General features: G+C 40.1%; 1 protein-coding gene across 1 annotated transcript; it reads left to right on the top strand.

The window, feature by feature from the left end:
• The first annotated feature begins 4,451 nt into the window (after positions 1–4,451).
• On the top strand, positions 4,452–7,137 carry LOC115687404 (uncharacterized). Its single transcript, XM_030612956.2, has 2 exons — positions 4,452–4,870; positions 6,869–7,137. The coding sequence occupies exons 1-2, from the start codon at positions 4,564–4,566 to the stop codon at positions 6,958–6,960; spliced, it is 399 nt and encodes a 132-aa protein (XP_030468816.2). The 5' UTR covers positions 4,452–4,563; the 3' UTR covers positions 6,961–7,137.
• The last annotated feature ends 9,250 nt before the right edge of the window (positions 7,138–16,387 follow it).

Below are 16,387 nucleotides of genomic sequence, written 5' to 3'. Positions count from 1 at the left end.
CGAACCCTCGTTTACATACCAATCCTAACTTCATCCCCCCCTTCTCTCTCTCCCCTTCCTCAACAAAAGTCTCTCTCCTTCCATTGCCCTCCGCTCCTGCCGTCGGTCATTACTGCTGATGCACCTCACCGTTACAGACCTTGGAACTTGACTAGTTGCGGCCAAGCGAGGTCAACCCAGTCCGATTCCAAGGTCTACCCTAGACCGGTACTCATCCATAATCGTTATCATACTTGCAACTAAGCAGAGCTCACACAACTATACTAACTTTTGAGTTTGCGACCACACAAGCTTAGTATGTTCTTGTGGCGGTGCGAACTTTGGCAGAGCTCACCAAGGTCCAAATTCATTTGGGTTGGAAATAAGACCCCGATTGACCTTTAATCCGAGGTCGACAATAATCGCAACAACCTCATAGAGAGAGAGAGAGAATCCAACCAGGCAATTTGAAATGGAAAGAAGATGACAATTTCATAAAATGGTACACTCGGGATGTAAGTTGATATGCATGCTAAATGCAGGGATTAGAGTATCCCATCAAAAAATTTAAACTGATAGATAAAGAGTAATTATATGTATATAAAGAGAACATAAACTCTATAGTCGAGTGATATGAGATATTTCAACACCCTTCTCATATGTAAATCGAATTAGAAATGACACGTGAAATTTGACAAATGAAGTGGACAATATGCAAAATAAACTGGGATAGATACTAACTCTGCCATTTTAGAATGTTCATCCCATAATTTCTTTAAATTTTTTAACGGAGAACAAGGAGCTACGACCGAATTGCAAAGTCACCATTATCCCTCAATCGGGTGATTGGACTTTTTAATGATTATGACTTATTGACAAAGACTAGCTGGTGCGTTTTTCCTCTTCATCTTCCTCTTTGCCCAGAAGAAGTTTTGTAGTTGGTGGTGCTCTCAAAGACTTCATTAGTATTTTCGGTATAGTGGGACTCGTCCATCTTACGGTGTTGGAAAAATACCAAAAAGTACCTCCAGTCTCACTCAAGGATTGACTAACATATGTCCAATTATGAAAATACCACTTTCATACTTAAAAAAAAAAAGAAAATTGCCTCCCCTTGCAGTTGCATATTCCCAGGCCATTACACTTCCCAACAAATCCTATCGTCCATCATCCACACCTCTCACCTCTCCTCCACCACCCACTACTGTCAAACCTCCATCCTGATTGTGACCATCGCTTTCGTCGACCCTTCTCCTTGCCGTCGCCATCGATCTCACTCCCCGCGTCGTTCCATGCTCAGCTGGCTCTCTCTCTCTCTCTCGATCGACTGGATACTATGCAGCAGTGGTGGTGGCTGGCAACCTCAATTGAAATCTCTCTCGAGGTGTCGCCGGACTTGCCGTAGGTCATGACCTCGAAAATGGTAGAAGATGGTCTCCAAAAGCAAAATTCATATATGAAATGGATATTTTCAAAAGTAGAGACGGAAAGCTGGTACTATGGGTTATGTCTTTTTAATTTCCCTATGAATTATTATGAAAATATGGTAGCTACGGTGACATTTTTCACAAGTTTCTTTTCATGATGGGTAGGGGTGAGTATGATCTGGGTTAAGCTGGTCCAACACCTAATTCAAAAATCAACCCGCATAGTATTGGTCCTCAATTTTTGGGACCGAGGACCGACCCTATTGAGGCTGGGACCGAGGACCGGACTGACCCTATGGGTACAGTCCAGTTCCAAGGTCAATTCGAGACCAATCGATAATTTTTTTGTTTCATTTTTTGTATTCCTTGAAAAGACAAACATACTCTTTCAAATTACATGTCCGTCAATCATGCGACATTGAGCAACCAAACTATGAACACAAGTACATAATATAAGACAAGGTAACAACATAAAATTCACACTTGCTAAAAGAAACAAACCAAGAAAACAAACACGTGAAATACAATTAAACTATAAGAAGTTCAAATACGTAATATAAACTATCAATTATACAACTTTATATCTTGTTCATTCTTAAATGATCGCTTCAACTTTCGAACACCTAAAAACAAAATAAACAACACACATAATTAATACTAATCAAAGTATGTTTGTGCAGCTGAGTTGCGCTCGTGAGGTGTGCAAGATGAGCGACGAGGCAAGTGAATAGAGGTGAGCGGTAAGGCGAGTGAGGCAAGCAAAGAGAGGCGAACAGCAAGGTGAGCGAATGTAGGCAAGCTACGCGAGGCGAGAGGCCGAGGCAAGCGAGCGAGGCAAAGATGAGCGAAAAGGGTTTTTATTTATTTTTTTGATCGAAGTAGGGCCGGGTTTCTTTATACTTTCTATTTACACGGCAACCTGAACTGCATAAGAAAGAAGAGAACAGAGGAGAAAGCGTTAGGGTTTAGAGTAGACAAAAGCATATAATATATAATATATATAATTATATATTATATATAGGGTTGGTACGGGTTGGACCAACCCTTAACTCCCATGACCGAGGACCAACTCGCTTGGTGCAGGGCCCAGGGATTCCACGACCAATGACCGCCCAAACCCCTTGGGGACCGGATCAGGACCGGCCGAGTTGGGCTGGTCTAGGGTCGGTCCAGGGTTGACCCTGGACCGATGCTCACCCCTAATGATGGGTCAGTTTTGCTAAATTCGACATTTATTGTTTATGTTGGCTCGGAGCTTATAGTTTAAATGTTAATACTTGTATCTTTTTAAGGGAAAAAAAAAGCAAGAAAAGAAAATTCTCAACCAGTTCAACTCGGAAAATAGTGTTGGTTTGAAATTTGAATGGAGCTTGGTAGGGTGTAAACTCTCCAAAAGAATTGCAAATAATTTTCATTATTTCAATAGTATGATATTTAATTTATTCACTTGTAAAACTTCAATTTTTTCATCTAGGGTTAAAATATTAATAGAATACTAGGTGCAATGGGCCATTTTTGGCTACACAATGTGAAGCATGAAAGCCCAGCCCGCTCGAATATAAAAATAATAAAGCTCATAAATCAATCCCGGTCTATATTTCTTTTTTGGGTCGATAATCCAGGTCTATTTGGGTTAAGGATTTTTTTGCCGATTCGAGTTGGGACGGGTTTTCAGGCTTTCGGACTCTTGTATTCACCCCTAGAGTCTAGGTAAATCCTAGAATTGAGCAGGTCCTAGGCCTTTTAGATCTCAAAATCGAGAACTAAATGGGTTCTCATTTCATTGAGGTGGGCACGAAACAAACCAAAGAGGCACATTCTAAAGATAAATGGGACCCAATGCTCACCTCTAGTATATATGGACGAAGGTTCGACATGGAACCCTACTTTTTTTTCGGCCAGTGATCCTGTAAATAAGCTCACAAGCATAAGGCATATAGGATAAGCTCACCAGGTATAAGGAATATAACTGGTGTTAAGGATTTATAACGCGTTTTGAAAAGTTCAGGGAAAAGCCTTAGATAATCCATGAAATTGATTTGGGTGTTAAAACGACTCGTTCATGCGTTTAAATTAGGCACACCATATGGAGATGATTCACACGCTACCAAGTCCAACCAATTTTGTATATGGGCCACGCATTCGGGTTTAACTCGAAGTTTTATCTTGTCCATATGGTTTGTACAACATTGCCGGACCAAGTGCACACAATTCTATTTTCCGGGTCATGCGTTCGGGTCTAGATCACGTATCACCTAGTTCGCAAGATTAGTAGGGTATTTCATTAGCAAGGAATTTACCTAACCTAAGGTGAGCTTAGAAGATACCAACACACACACATATAAAGAATAGGTCATTGACGACCTACATCAACCGCGAAAGTTACTAAATAAAACATGCCCTCCGGAGGAGGAAACTTGGAAGAGAAGAGAGTGCCTAGTTAGCAGTCATTACTATAATGTGAATGCTTTTCTAATCTTCTGGAGTCTTTTAGTTCAGCAAAGTAAAATGTGGGGTTTTGCTTGTTTGGTCTCTTCTCAGTTCTAGCTTTCTCTAAAGAGTATAGTGACGTGATTCCCAATCCAACAGGACAAATTAGCCCTTCATTCCAGTCCTAGGTCTTTTTCTCCCCCTTGATCTGTACCTAATGTCTCCGAGCTGAAAGAAGTGATTGGTGATTACCTCTGTCATCCGGTGCATCAGATGTGAATAGATCGTAACCCCACCGATTAGTTTCGTGAGTTTGGTTTGTATGCAAGGCTGCCTAAGGGTTTTCTGTGTTGTGCCGGGCACGTTCTCCCTCTCCCTCTCTCTTCCTCCAGCGATGTTAGGTGGATAGCAAGTCGCGCACGACCATGGACATTGTACTGTGCTTACTGTTACGAAATGTAGATGACCCAAGAGAAAGGGCAACTGTTACTAACATTACAAACTGTAAACAACGTAAATATCTCTAATGTTAGGTCTCATGTTTGCGAAACTTTGTCATAAGTCGAGGAGAGCTCCAAAGGAAATAGCAAGTGTGCTAACATGTAGCTCAACTTTCTCCCAGAAGTCTCCCTCCCTCCCTCCTTATAAATAGCTGGACTTGGTTCATGTTCATCTCCCATAACTCGCACACCCTCATAGCCATCGTTGCTCACACCCTCGGTCGAAAATGGCATCGAGAACCATCGCGACGCTCTTGATCGCGGCGTTCGTCGTGAGCTTCGCTCCTGCTGTGACGGCTCAACTGCTTCAGAACATCGGACAATGCTGGTCATCGATCAGGAGGGTGCAAGGATGCACCGTGGAGATCGCCAATGCCCTCCTCAATCCCGGAGGTAGCACTATCGGGCCTTCTTGCTGCGAAACCATTGATGAACTGAGCGCAAGATGCTTGGTTCTGGTGTTCCCCGGTCTCAACACTCGATCAATAATCAAGAGCGTTTGCGCCCGCGGAGGAGGACCTTCGCCGCCTCCTGGTAGGGAAGTCGTTCTTAATACAAAAAACTACGTCTTTCAACTTTAAGTATTCATATACACAAGCTAAAAAAGAAACTTAACCATAGAATTTAATGTATTATTTATGTCAAGACTACCGTGATTCAAGTTTTTACACGGTGATGGTATGATTTTTACAAAAAAGATAGTTATAAGACCACGATTTAGTTGGAATATTACGTTGTGATAATTATAGAAGAAGTCGCTCAATTACCTTCTTAGTGCAAAAAAGAATTATCTAAATCTCGGATACAAAATATAGGCAATTATCATGAGTTATTTGCCGATTGAATTGTTCCCTAATATATTAGTGCTTGATCAAATAAAAGATGTAAGAAACTATAGGGAAAAATGAAACTAATAGTTCATAAACTTTATCCCGATATGCAATGTCATTTTTAGATTTTTGATTTATTCGATATATAGTTCTCGAACTGTTCTTAAATGTTCAATTTAGTTCCCAAACTATCCCTTTGCTCAATCTAGTCCCTCAATTATTCCTAAAATATTCAATGTCATCATTCGGTACTTTTCACAATTTTTCATAATTACACTATTGCCCAAATTTTGAAAAATATCTTCGTTTCAATCAATTATCTAAATTGACAAAAAAATATGCGATTTTTTATTACTTTTTTTTTACCTTTTTGATCTTTCTGCATATTACAATAGTCTTAGTTAAGTATAGTGTTTTTTTTTTTTTGGTAAAGTTAGTTAAGTATAGTGTTTGTAGAATAGTAAAAGTAGAACTTCATTTAGAGTATTATGGGTTGATATTCCTGCCATTTTAATTACCTAATTTATACATTTAATTGAATAAGCCACGAAACACAAAAAATTTACGATTTCATCTATTTAAAATATTAGGAACAAAATATAGATCCATATATGTATAATTATCTAGAGATAAATCAATGTCATCTATAGAGATCCTTATGAAACCACTTACCGTAGATGGATATGTGATTGTCATGAGCTATTTGCCGATCAATTTATTCCCTAATTTATTAGTGCTTGATCAAAAAAAAGATGTAAGAAAATCTAACCAACAAATAGTTAAAAAGAAAAAAAGACTGACCAAAAAAGTAATTAAAAAGAAAAAAGAAAAATCACATATTGGAACTTGGGTAACCAAAAGAGAGAAAAGAATACAACCGTAATAAAACACCTAGTAGGTTTCATTCTTGTAAAAATTAAGTACGCTTACTAAATAAGAATACAAAATTTAAAACAACAATATAGTTGAATCATAACCTAATTTTCAGAATCACATTGCTTCATATCCAACCCACATACGACCCTCTCAATCCACCATTTCCATTTCTCCTACTTTTCATATAACTTATATGCCGTGAGAACAAAATAAATGCATTGGTTATTTGGCACGTATTATCTTAGAAAAACTCTGTATGTAATTGACTATATAAATATTGAGAGAAAATAATAAAACCTTCTAAGGAAATACTTGGTAGGAAGAGTTATAAATGTGATAGAAATTGCATGATTGTTAATTCGTAACATTGAACCGATTGAAACCCGTTATCTTTTTTTTACTTGTCGAACCAAACTCATGATATCGAATGTGTTTTGGAAGAGACAAATGTATCCTCCTAGTTGGGAGCAATAATAGTGAAGAATGCAAGAAAAGTGCTCCTAACACATAGTTCTTGCTACCTAGAGTCCTATATGTCAATTTTATAGACAACCCTTAGAGAAGAACTTGCTATATCACATATTTATATAGCTAAGTAATAATTAAATTGACACTGGCTCGACCTTTTTAAAAATTCCTTTTCATGATAGTTTAATTGCACTTGAACTTGATAATCAATGAAAAGGGACTGAGACTGACAATCGGGAGGAAGCTCTTGTTTATGCAAATCACGATAATTGAACATTTACATAGACATCTTTCACATTCTTCATGTTTATCTTTGTCGTGCTATTTCTTTTACCATCTTGGCGTATGCCTGGATTAGGAATGCCGCCGGCCCGAGGACCTGCACCTCCGTTCGGATCGACTACTGGAGAAGCTGCATCTCCGGTGAGGATCGCGCCGAGTCCAATTTGAATTGAGTCGTTACACATCATGACTCTTGCTTGCTGAATGAGGATTGAGAATAATTATGTGTCCTCATCAGTTTTCAGACAATCTAAATAAGTCAAAGAGCACATGACAACAGCAATATATGATAAGGTTTAATTGCTGTAACATGAATTATTCAACAATTGACACCCTTTGTTCCAATTGTCTATTATGTCCTTTTCATTTGGACTTGTTATATACTCTCTTGCTCACTCTCCCTAGAGGTGATTGGTTCCCGATCCGGTCCGGTCCAATGGAACTAGTCACTTAGGATTTAGTTCACATTTTACTAATTTTTGTCAATGAATTTATGTCAATAAAGTTCACTTAGAGTTTCGTTCACATTTTACTAATTTTTTTGAAGAAATAAAATAAAAATAAAAAATATATATTTAGTCGGTCCAGTTCAGTCAGTATGGTTCCCCATTGAAATCGGGAACTGAATCTCCTAGACATTGGTTCCACTTTTAGGAACCAGGAACCGGACCGATAGTCTCAATAACAGGACCAAACCGGCCAATCCGATCCAATCCGAGTGGTTCCCGGTTGGGTAGGTCCGTTTTGCACACCCCTAGCTCTCTCCCAAATTGAAAAGATTTACTTTTCCTTGATCTATGTGATTTCACATATATTTTTTTATTAACATAAATTGTTATCGATAATGAATCTATTGACTAATTATTTTAAGCGATACAAGCGATTATTTTAAAAAATATATATATATTTTTCAAATTATTCATTTTTTCGTGAAACAAATGGAGCCGGAGTTTCAATCTCTAAACCTAAAACATATAATCCATTCTCGTAAAATGCATTGATGGTAAGAGAGGTTACTCTTGTTTTTTGGTTCTTAATGTTTGGGCATTCAAGGGGACATTTTAGGATTGAAATCTCGAACGCACAAGTCGATGTAAGAGAGTATGCACTCTTAAGATCCCAAGGGAAGTGAATTTGTCGAAACGAGTGAAAGTCGGCCCTATCACAATTGGCAGTTACTCCCATAAAGAAAGGGTCGCCCATTTTCCGCTCTATCTATCTGGATTCGATCACAATATTCTTTATGGGTCTTAATATTCTTTATGGGTCTTATTTTATCGTGCTTTTGAAATATGATTTTTTTAATCACAATTCTAACCACACATAGAAGATTAAGGTCAAATGTGGGGTCCGCTCTTGATTAAGATTATTTCTTACTTTATAATGAAATGAATACCATTTGGGATTTGGGATTTATTTATTCATGAACATGGAAGGACTTTTCTTTTTCTTTTTTTATTCTTTTATTCTTTTTTCTTTGATAAAGAGAGAGGGAGTAGAATCCGACCCGCACCCGAGCACCCTCGCAATCCCTCCCGGTCGGAGCCCTCTTCCTCCCCGCGCAGCCGCCGCCGTCGACCCCGAACGAGCGACCAGCTCCGGCGACGCTCGGCGCTCCGCTCACCCTCCGCCCCGCCTCGCGGAATCCCCCGCTCCACACGTATCGTCTCCTTCCCTTTGGTTTCTCGTTTCCTGTGCTTGTTGATTCCATGGTATTCATTTGCAATAGGACTTTCGAATCTGTAGAGCAATTCTTTGTGTGCGCGTGCGTGTGCCGTTCAATGTTGGTTCTTTGCTTGGAATTCTCCGATTCGTTGGTTTTGGTCGGTGCAATTCGGTACGAATTCCTCAAAGCTCAGTTCGCAGTCCCTCGTCCTTTGTCGTCCGAGGTAACGAAGTTCATCGGATCTTGTGGGGGTAGCTGCAGGTTGAATGCTACAGTGTCAGCTGTGTTGATTACCCAAATCCGACCATCGCCGCTGAGTTCGATCCGTGCTCGCTTGTATGAACCTGGGACCTCGCGTGCTGAAAGGATTTGTCTTTTCCATCGCTACAGTAGTCCAGAATCAGTAGTTTTGTTGATTAGCATTGGACTGTGATTTGCTTGTCGCTTCGAAAGCTAAGCTTTCATGGAACAACTTAGGTGTATGTTGTGTTCCCTGATAACCCCCTCGCACGGAGATTAGTAGCTCGATGCAGGCCAATAATCTTAAAAGGGTTTAATTTTCTTGTACTAAGTAGACCAAATCTTCATACTTTTTACAAGTTCAAATTTTTCTTTCTTTCTGCATCTGTTCATTCTATACCTGTTGTGGGCATTTTCGTTTTCGTTAATTTCACTACAGAGTCTAGGGCCCTGTATGATGCAGTCAGTATCACTATAGCTCACAGTGAAAGTGTAGCTTGAAGCTCTCGTCTTCCTCCTCGCTCTCAAAATCACCGTCATTGTCGCTTGATTTGTCATATGATTGCCAATTGAAATCAAATTGGTGTTATCTCTAGCTGTTGAGATAGGGTTTATGATTTCTATTGTGATCTTTGGATTCTTTCAATTCGTTGAGTTTCCTGATGCCATACTCTTTTTATTTCTGTGAAAACAAAATATATATAATGAGGATCCTTGGTTGCGTAGACAAGGATCGAAATGATGAATTAATGTGCCACGATATCTTCAGTTCTGGTTTCTCCCTGTTTTTGAATGTTAAACCTCGCATTGTTAATCAGGTGCCATAATACGGTGAGCTGCTTGTGTTTCATGGCTTCTTTAATCTAGTTGCACCATTGTCAATCAGGTGCCATAATTCCACTGTGCAGACTAGAGTAATGCTAAATATGAGACAAGTGATAGTGCCACGACACTCGGTAAATCAATTTAGACAGATTAGTATACCTAACATCACTCACATAGGCAATAACAACTCCAGTATATAAGCATGGTGGGTCGTTTGTATGAAATGTGCCACTTTCTCCAAAAGTAGTTCAGTTCGTGGCCTATGTGATTGTTTCGCGCTCTTTTGGTTCAGCAGGAAAGCTTTGAAGTTTTTTTCCTATTTACAAGTATGTTGAGCAAGTTGGAAATGAGAATTGTCTTGTATGTGGATAAATTGATGAAAGTTTGCCCTTGTGTTGTAAATTTGTGGTAGTGTAATGTCGGGTTAAAGACTTAATCGATGAGAGGCTGATAATGTTACTTTTTGTTGTTTTTCAGCTGTCCTTGGCAAGTGTAAGATTGATACACTCTGTCTTATGTATCTTTGTTGCATCCGCACCATCGGAGCAAAAGTCAATCAGGAATCTTAAGTGACTCCAATTCGGAGCCTCTTCTGAATGTGATCAGATTCGGATTATTACGTCATGTTGCCTCCAGTCTCTTCAGCATAGACTGCAGGTTGAAACCAAATCCCAGTAAACGGAATAGTTGTTAACACTGATATTCCCGTTGTAAACTTTATGTCCCTATTTGATGTGACAAATACAATTCAAAAAACAGCATGAATTCTCAAGAAGCCGGCCCCCGTTGGAGTGTTTTTGATGGGGTCAAGAATTTCCCACCTACTGTGGAAGCTCTCATGGGAGAGGTTAACACTGCCATTGCGAGTGTTGAATATGCACGTGCGAGCGCATTTCTTGAATCCGCGTCATCTGTTGGATCAAAGAATAAGGGCTCTGATAAGAATGCAATGCCACAGTATGATGCTAAATTGGCAGATGAAGCATACAGGGCAGGACGTGCGGCCTTAGCTGCTGGCAAGCTTGATGAGGCTCTTTATTCGCTGAATATTGCACTCTCTAAATGCCCGCCTGATAAGGCTTCTGCTGTTGCTAAGCTTCAGTCTCTTATTTCACTCACTTCTCAGCAGCTCCAGAAATCTGCAGACTCAAGCTAACTCTATATTTTCGTCTGGCTAATGTCTGGATCGAGCTGATTTGTGATTCAAGTGTGCATATACAGATTATGTTGGACTTTTCGCTAAGTCCATTACCGACTGGGATCACTCTATGACATAAGCTGTCGTGTGTTGACCCAAGAAAAAAGATGAAGAGGATGGAAGGAATTACCTGATTTCGAAGAAGGATATGGGAATCAATAATGGCTGGTGGGCAGGGTCATGAGCTTTTGTTACTACGCTCGCATTGTCGCCTGAGATGTCAATTTGGTCCAGGATCTAAGAGGACGATACCATTTTTCGTCTGCTGTGGATCTGAGAACTTGAAGAGAGGAGAAGAAACTTATGCGCGGTACCCTTTGTTGAACAACCGAAGAAACTTATGCCCGGTACCTCCCTTCCTCCTTATAAATAGCTAGACTCGGCTCATCTCCATCTCCCTTAACTTGGACCACCTCATGGCTGTTCCTCCCACAAAATAGCATCGACAGCCATCACAACGCTCTTGACCGCCACATCATTGTGAGCTTCGGCTCAACAGCTTCAAGATGCCGGACAACGCCTGTCATTGATTAGGAGGGGACTTTGGGGGTAAAATTCTTACTTCTGGGCTATGCTCTTTATGAAACCACTGGAATTCGGTAGACTTTGCGATCGAGTCGTTGAACTTCGTTCTCAATGACTTGATGCACTAAACTTCCAATTTGTCGCGATTCTATATTTTAATCGATGTCTGACCAATCTTTCACCAAATTACTGACTTGGTGGATTGATGACCAACTGTTCGCATGCATAGAGTTGAAAAGAAAACAACAGCACCTACACTTCTAGATTATAGGTGGCGCTGTGCTTCATGACGGGTCCATTGCTGAGATGAAAACAGGGGAAGGAAAAACCGCAAGTAGTCTGATGGTACTCGTAGAAAAGGATGAGGTGATCTGGCATGCCTCCAGCTTGGCTGTGAACGTTTAGCTTTCAATCGCTTTCAGTGCAGCCCTGGTCGACATTTCGGGGTGGCAACTGGCCAGTGATTGCAGCCCCCGGGTTCAGGTCGATGAGAGGAAGATGAATATTATCTTCTCCGAGAGTATGGCATTTAGCTGCATGAAACTGCTCTAGCTTTTCCCGGAAATTGTACAAGTCGAGGATCTCAAACAATGTGTTTTGTGAATTTCAGTTCTAATTCGAGATCAGAAAATGTAAATCCATACATTCTTCTAATGATTCTGTTGATGTTAGACAAAGCTGACTCAAACCAGCTATGGTTTTTTACTTTCTATTCGCTTTTCATGATCAGTCCCAATCGTGTATCATTGATGAAATGGTTGCATTCTTATCATGGCCTTGATGATCCAAATTCGGCGCTTGGTCAGCTAGTTAGTTATCTTCTGCGGTACTATCAACATTGGGAAAACCTCTCTTTTCCCTCACGATCCACTTAGAATCTCCCCATGAGAACCGATTTGGTCATGCTTTTCTAATCGGGTTGTCCTCAGATGCAATGATATGTTGTTAATCGCTTTTGGGTTTTTGGTATAATAATAGCCATTTGTAACTAAGAAGGATTTTAAAGCTTGACAGAGCTGTCACTAGCAAGCCCCTTGTAGGCTGACTTAACGTTGAATTCTCTAGTCCTTGTCCATGGACAAATTAACTCATCTTTCTCTACTCTGCTATGAATTGGCACCTTAGTTATAAACTCCCTTTTCCCCCTCCTGCAGGTGGCCGCCAATCACACCTGAATTCCAGCTCTATGTATCATCATCAATCAAACAATCCACTTTATCTTCCACTGGCACTGATGGGTGAAGTTTGCAATCCCAGCTGTCCACAACCCATCTGACCTTCCAAACATCAATGGACTTGCCATCAGCCCAATTTCCACAGAGCCCCTGTTTTAACTACAGAACTCCCCCCCAAGATACTGCTCCAAGCCCAAGAGGCTTAAACATCCTTTGGGTGCATCCCGAAAGGTACACCGAGTAAAATAAAGCCCCCTTTAGTTAACCTTACCCACAATGCCCGAGGACAATGAATGATCCTTCGTGCCATTTCTGCTAAAAGTGCAGAGTCAAACTTCATGATATCTCTAGAACCCAACCCTCCCTCCCTCAGACTTAGGGCCTGTTTGGTTCGATTTTAAGGGAATGCAAATACCTTTGGGCTAAAGGGATTTTTCGAAATGCAAGTAGTGTTTGGTAAGTATTTTTTAAAATCAACTTGGGCTAAAGGACTTTTGCTAATTTAAAAAAAAAAAAGCTCCGGTGGAGCTAAACCGGCAGCCACCACCGCCGGCCAGATCTGGTCGCCGGCCAACCGCCGACAGCCAGATCTAGTCGCCGGCCAACCACCGACAGCCAGATCTGGTCGCCGGCCACCACTGCCTGGGGTCGCGCGACCCTGGCGACCGTCGCCTGGGGGTCTTGCGACCCTAGGCGGCGGTCGCCGGGGTCGCGTGACCCCCAGGCGATGGTCGCCGGGGTCGGGCTAGCCCTCAGGCGGAGGTCGCCGGACCTCGGTCTGGAGAAGATGAACAGTGTTCATGAACGGTGCAAGTTGCATTCCGAAAATGCAACTTCCCAAAGCACCTCTGGTGGAACATTGGCCAAAGGTCCCTTGGGGAGCATTCCAAATGCAATTGCATCTCTCCAAAGTGAGTAAAAAAAATTGCCAAATACCATTTGCATTTTGCCAAGGGACTTTAGAGCCCAAATGAGCATTCCAAAAGCTAAACCAAACGGGGTCTTAGCGTCACCCAAATTATCTCAGCTTTTTAATGAATTTTCCCTTTCCTCCTTTTGTTGACCCTACCATTATTTAGCAACATCATTTGTCTCCTCACGCTACCTCTTGGGAAACTTAAAACACGCCATGGAAAATGCAAGCACTGCATAGGGTACTGTTTTCATCGAACTTCATCTACCTGCAAGAGAAAGAAAGATGTTCTTCCACCCTTGCATCTTTTTCCACACCTTTTCCCTTGCAGAGTCTTTTAGTGCTTCAGTTTTCCACCCACCCCAAAGAAAGAGTGGGTGGGCCTAAGTACTTTTCAGGGTTTCGTGCCTTGGAGATCTAGAGAGCTTTGACTGACATCTTGCTGCAACTGAGGAGTTACAGGAGGGCTAAAAAAGCAAACACATCCAGCTTTCTAAGGCTAGCTAGAAACAACTGTGCCAAGAGAAAAGTATGAAGCTATGGAAAAGAGAGCTTCAGTATTTAAAATCTCAACCAACCCATAACGCTCAACATTGATGGCGATAGTTTTCTTCTTGAGCCAAATATCTGAGGTTACACCGAACTTTGGGTTTGCTTTACAATGTAGAGAGACGATTAATGTAAGGACATCCAGAAATAAACAAAAGCATATGAAAGTTCATTATGTCCTCACTTTATCATTTTCCTTTATTGACTTTCTTTCTCTTGTGTTTTTCCAAACTACCTTCTGATTTACATATTAAGAACGGGAGGAAAAACATAAACAGAATTTCCTGAATTTTATACTTAGATAAAGCTGAAAATCACCAAAATGTCTTTCCTAATTTGACACATATCCCATTTTGTTTTTTTAGTTATTTTTCTTTTATCACTCACATTGCTCGTTTTTTTTTTGTTTCTTTTCACTTCCAATGGAAAATTTCTACCTTTACAAAAATATAATAACATTCTACATTTACATTTTTTTGGTTCTCTCAATTTTTTTCTAGAAAAGTAGATCCAATTAAACTTACACGCCTAATTCTAATCTACAGATTCAATTTATTAGAACTATCTCCAATAAATTCGATTCGATTTACCTTAATCATATGATATTGGGATTTATTATGTCATACAATGGAAGATTTTGTTTTCAGCTTCCGCATAGTGACATCGAGAAGTTTGCACATAGTAGAAGGCCATTGAGAAGTCGACATGTGGCCCTCTGGACGCGTGACACATCTTCCACCACCTTCCACAAAGTTTAAGACATTTGGAAGAGCTTGTTTCAAGACTAATAAATACTCCCGTGACGCCTCTCCTCCACCTTCTTCCTTTTCATGATCTCTCCCCAATAAGGCATCAAGCTTCCACCGAGCGCCCAAATAATTTCGGACGCACAGGTCCAATGATAAACAGACATGAATCGAATTGAACGGCCAATGAATATTTCTCTCTAATATACAAATATCCCTAATGTGCAATGAGATAACATTTTTCTTTCCATGTCTTTGGACGCAAATTAAAAGTCCAAATGGGAGCAAATGACAGCTGATCAAACAAAGGAAAAACGAAGAGAGAGGACAAAGTGAGAAATCGAAGATACCCATTTGGTCAAAGACATTAGGAAGCTTGGCGGGCAAAACAGACAGAGGCAGGAGTAGGTAAGAACTGCATGACAATGATTTTCAAACCTCAACCGAATCAAATGAAGTTCGACCAACATCACAAACCCTAATCATATGCCCTTCAATCCGATTTTATATTATGTCAACGTCAATGGTTAGAATAATATAACCTCACTTATAACTGATTCAACACAATATCAAAAGAAATTACAAGCTACTAGTCTCTCTCTTTTTTTTTTTCATTTTTAAATTGGAATAACTCAAGTTATAACTACGATAAATTGTTTTATGGCAAATTTTGTAAAGTATCTTATGATAGACTGTCATAGAAAAATTTTCATGGAGAAGTTATAACATACCAAGTAAAAGTTGGTTCAACTTTGGTCATCTATACTTTTAGGAATGAACTCAAAGTTTCCTCATGACACGCTAATTCGATTTAAGTTCGACCCAAACTTTGCTATATATTGTGTTTTGATCAAGACTTGATCACGCTGTTATAAATACAAAAATCCCGGTCCAAATTAAGGCACATTATTGGTCGCAAAGGCTACAAAGTTCATTGAATCGAGCCTCTATCTCATGCTATGTGTCACGTCATGTGTGACTCGCTACATTCTTTTTTGCTTGTCGTATCATCAATCTAAGTTAGATTATGTGACCAATACAATTCGACGAAAGGTTACATTTATAAAGTCATGTGGACATAATGACGATTCGATATTAAAAGTGCATGTGCTAACACTTAACACTTTAAAGTGTTTTGTAAAGCTTATAAGGTTATCGTGGACATCATTCCCATTCTAGGGTATCCCTCCATTGATTCAATCACGATGATGCGCTCTGAGTAAATTTGGCAGAATTCGTACTCAAATTTAATGTCATAACATAGTATGATTTCTATGTTATAGTCATACGTCGAATGAAGTCGTGGTATTAGACGTAATATCTCTAGTCGAAATTAGAAATCGAGTAGACATAGATATGGAGGTGGTGTAGCGAGTGAAGCAATTATACGGGGACCATATGTTATATGACGAGATTGGAAAGGTTAGGTTAGGTTAGGTTAGCGACAATCCCTGGGGAGTAGAAATTCACACCTCAACCCTTTGGAAAGAATGAGATTATGTTCCTGTCTAATCAAGAATATCTTGGCAGTATTACACAAATGAGATGTGCAAAACGTTAGGTTTGATTCATGGGCTGATCGTCTCCCATCTTCTGTCGCTGCTTATGGGGAATTTGTATTGATAACGTTGTCAAATGATAGGATAGATGCTTTTGAGAGAAAAAAAAAATGGAATGTGTTTGCCACCTTTTTCATCTTGCTCTTTGTTTTCTTTCTCTTTTATTTTAATATGTAATTGCAAGCTAGAGCCAAAGTAT

This window comes from Syzygium oleosum, unplaced genomic scaffold (genome assembly GCF_021117445.2).
Source record: "Syzygium oleosum isolate NSW1041296 unplaced genomic scaffold, Sole_v2.1 Sole_v2.46, whole genome shotgun sequence".
Taxonomy (NCBI): Eukaryota; Viridiplantae; Streptophyta; class Magnoliopsida; order Myrtales; family Myrtaceae; genus Syzygium; species Syzygium oleosum.
This window is presented reverse-complemented; position numbering and strand designations above follow the sequence as displayed.

Excerpts from the sequence above, each read along its gene's own strand:
- LOC115687404 (XM_030612956.2), top strand. The coding sequence starts at position 4,564 with ATGGCATCGAGAACCATCGCGACGCTCTTGATCGCGGCGTTCGTCGTG. Across the intron at positions 4,871-6,868 it reads AGGACCTTCGCCGCCTCCTG|GAATGCCGCCGGCCCGAGGA; the intron begins GTAGGGAAGTCG and ends TGCCTGGATTAG.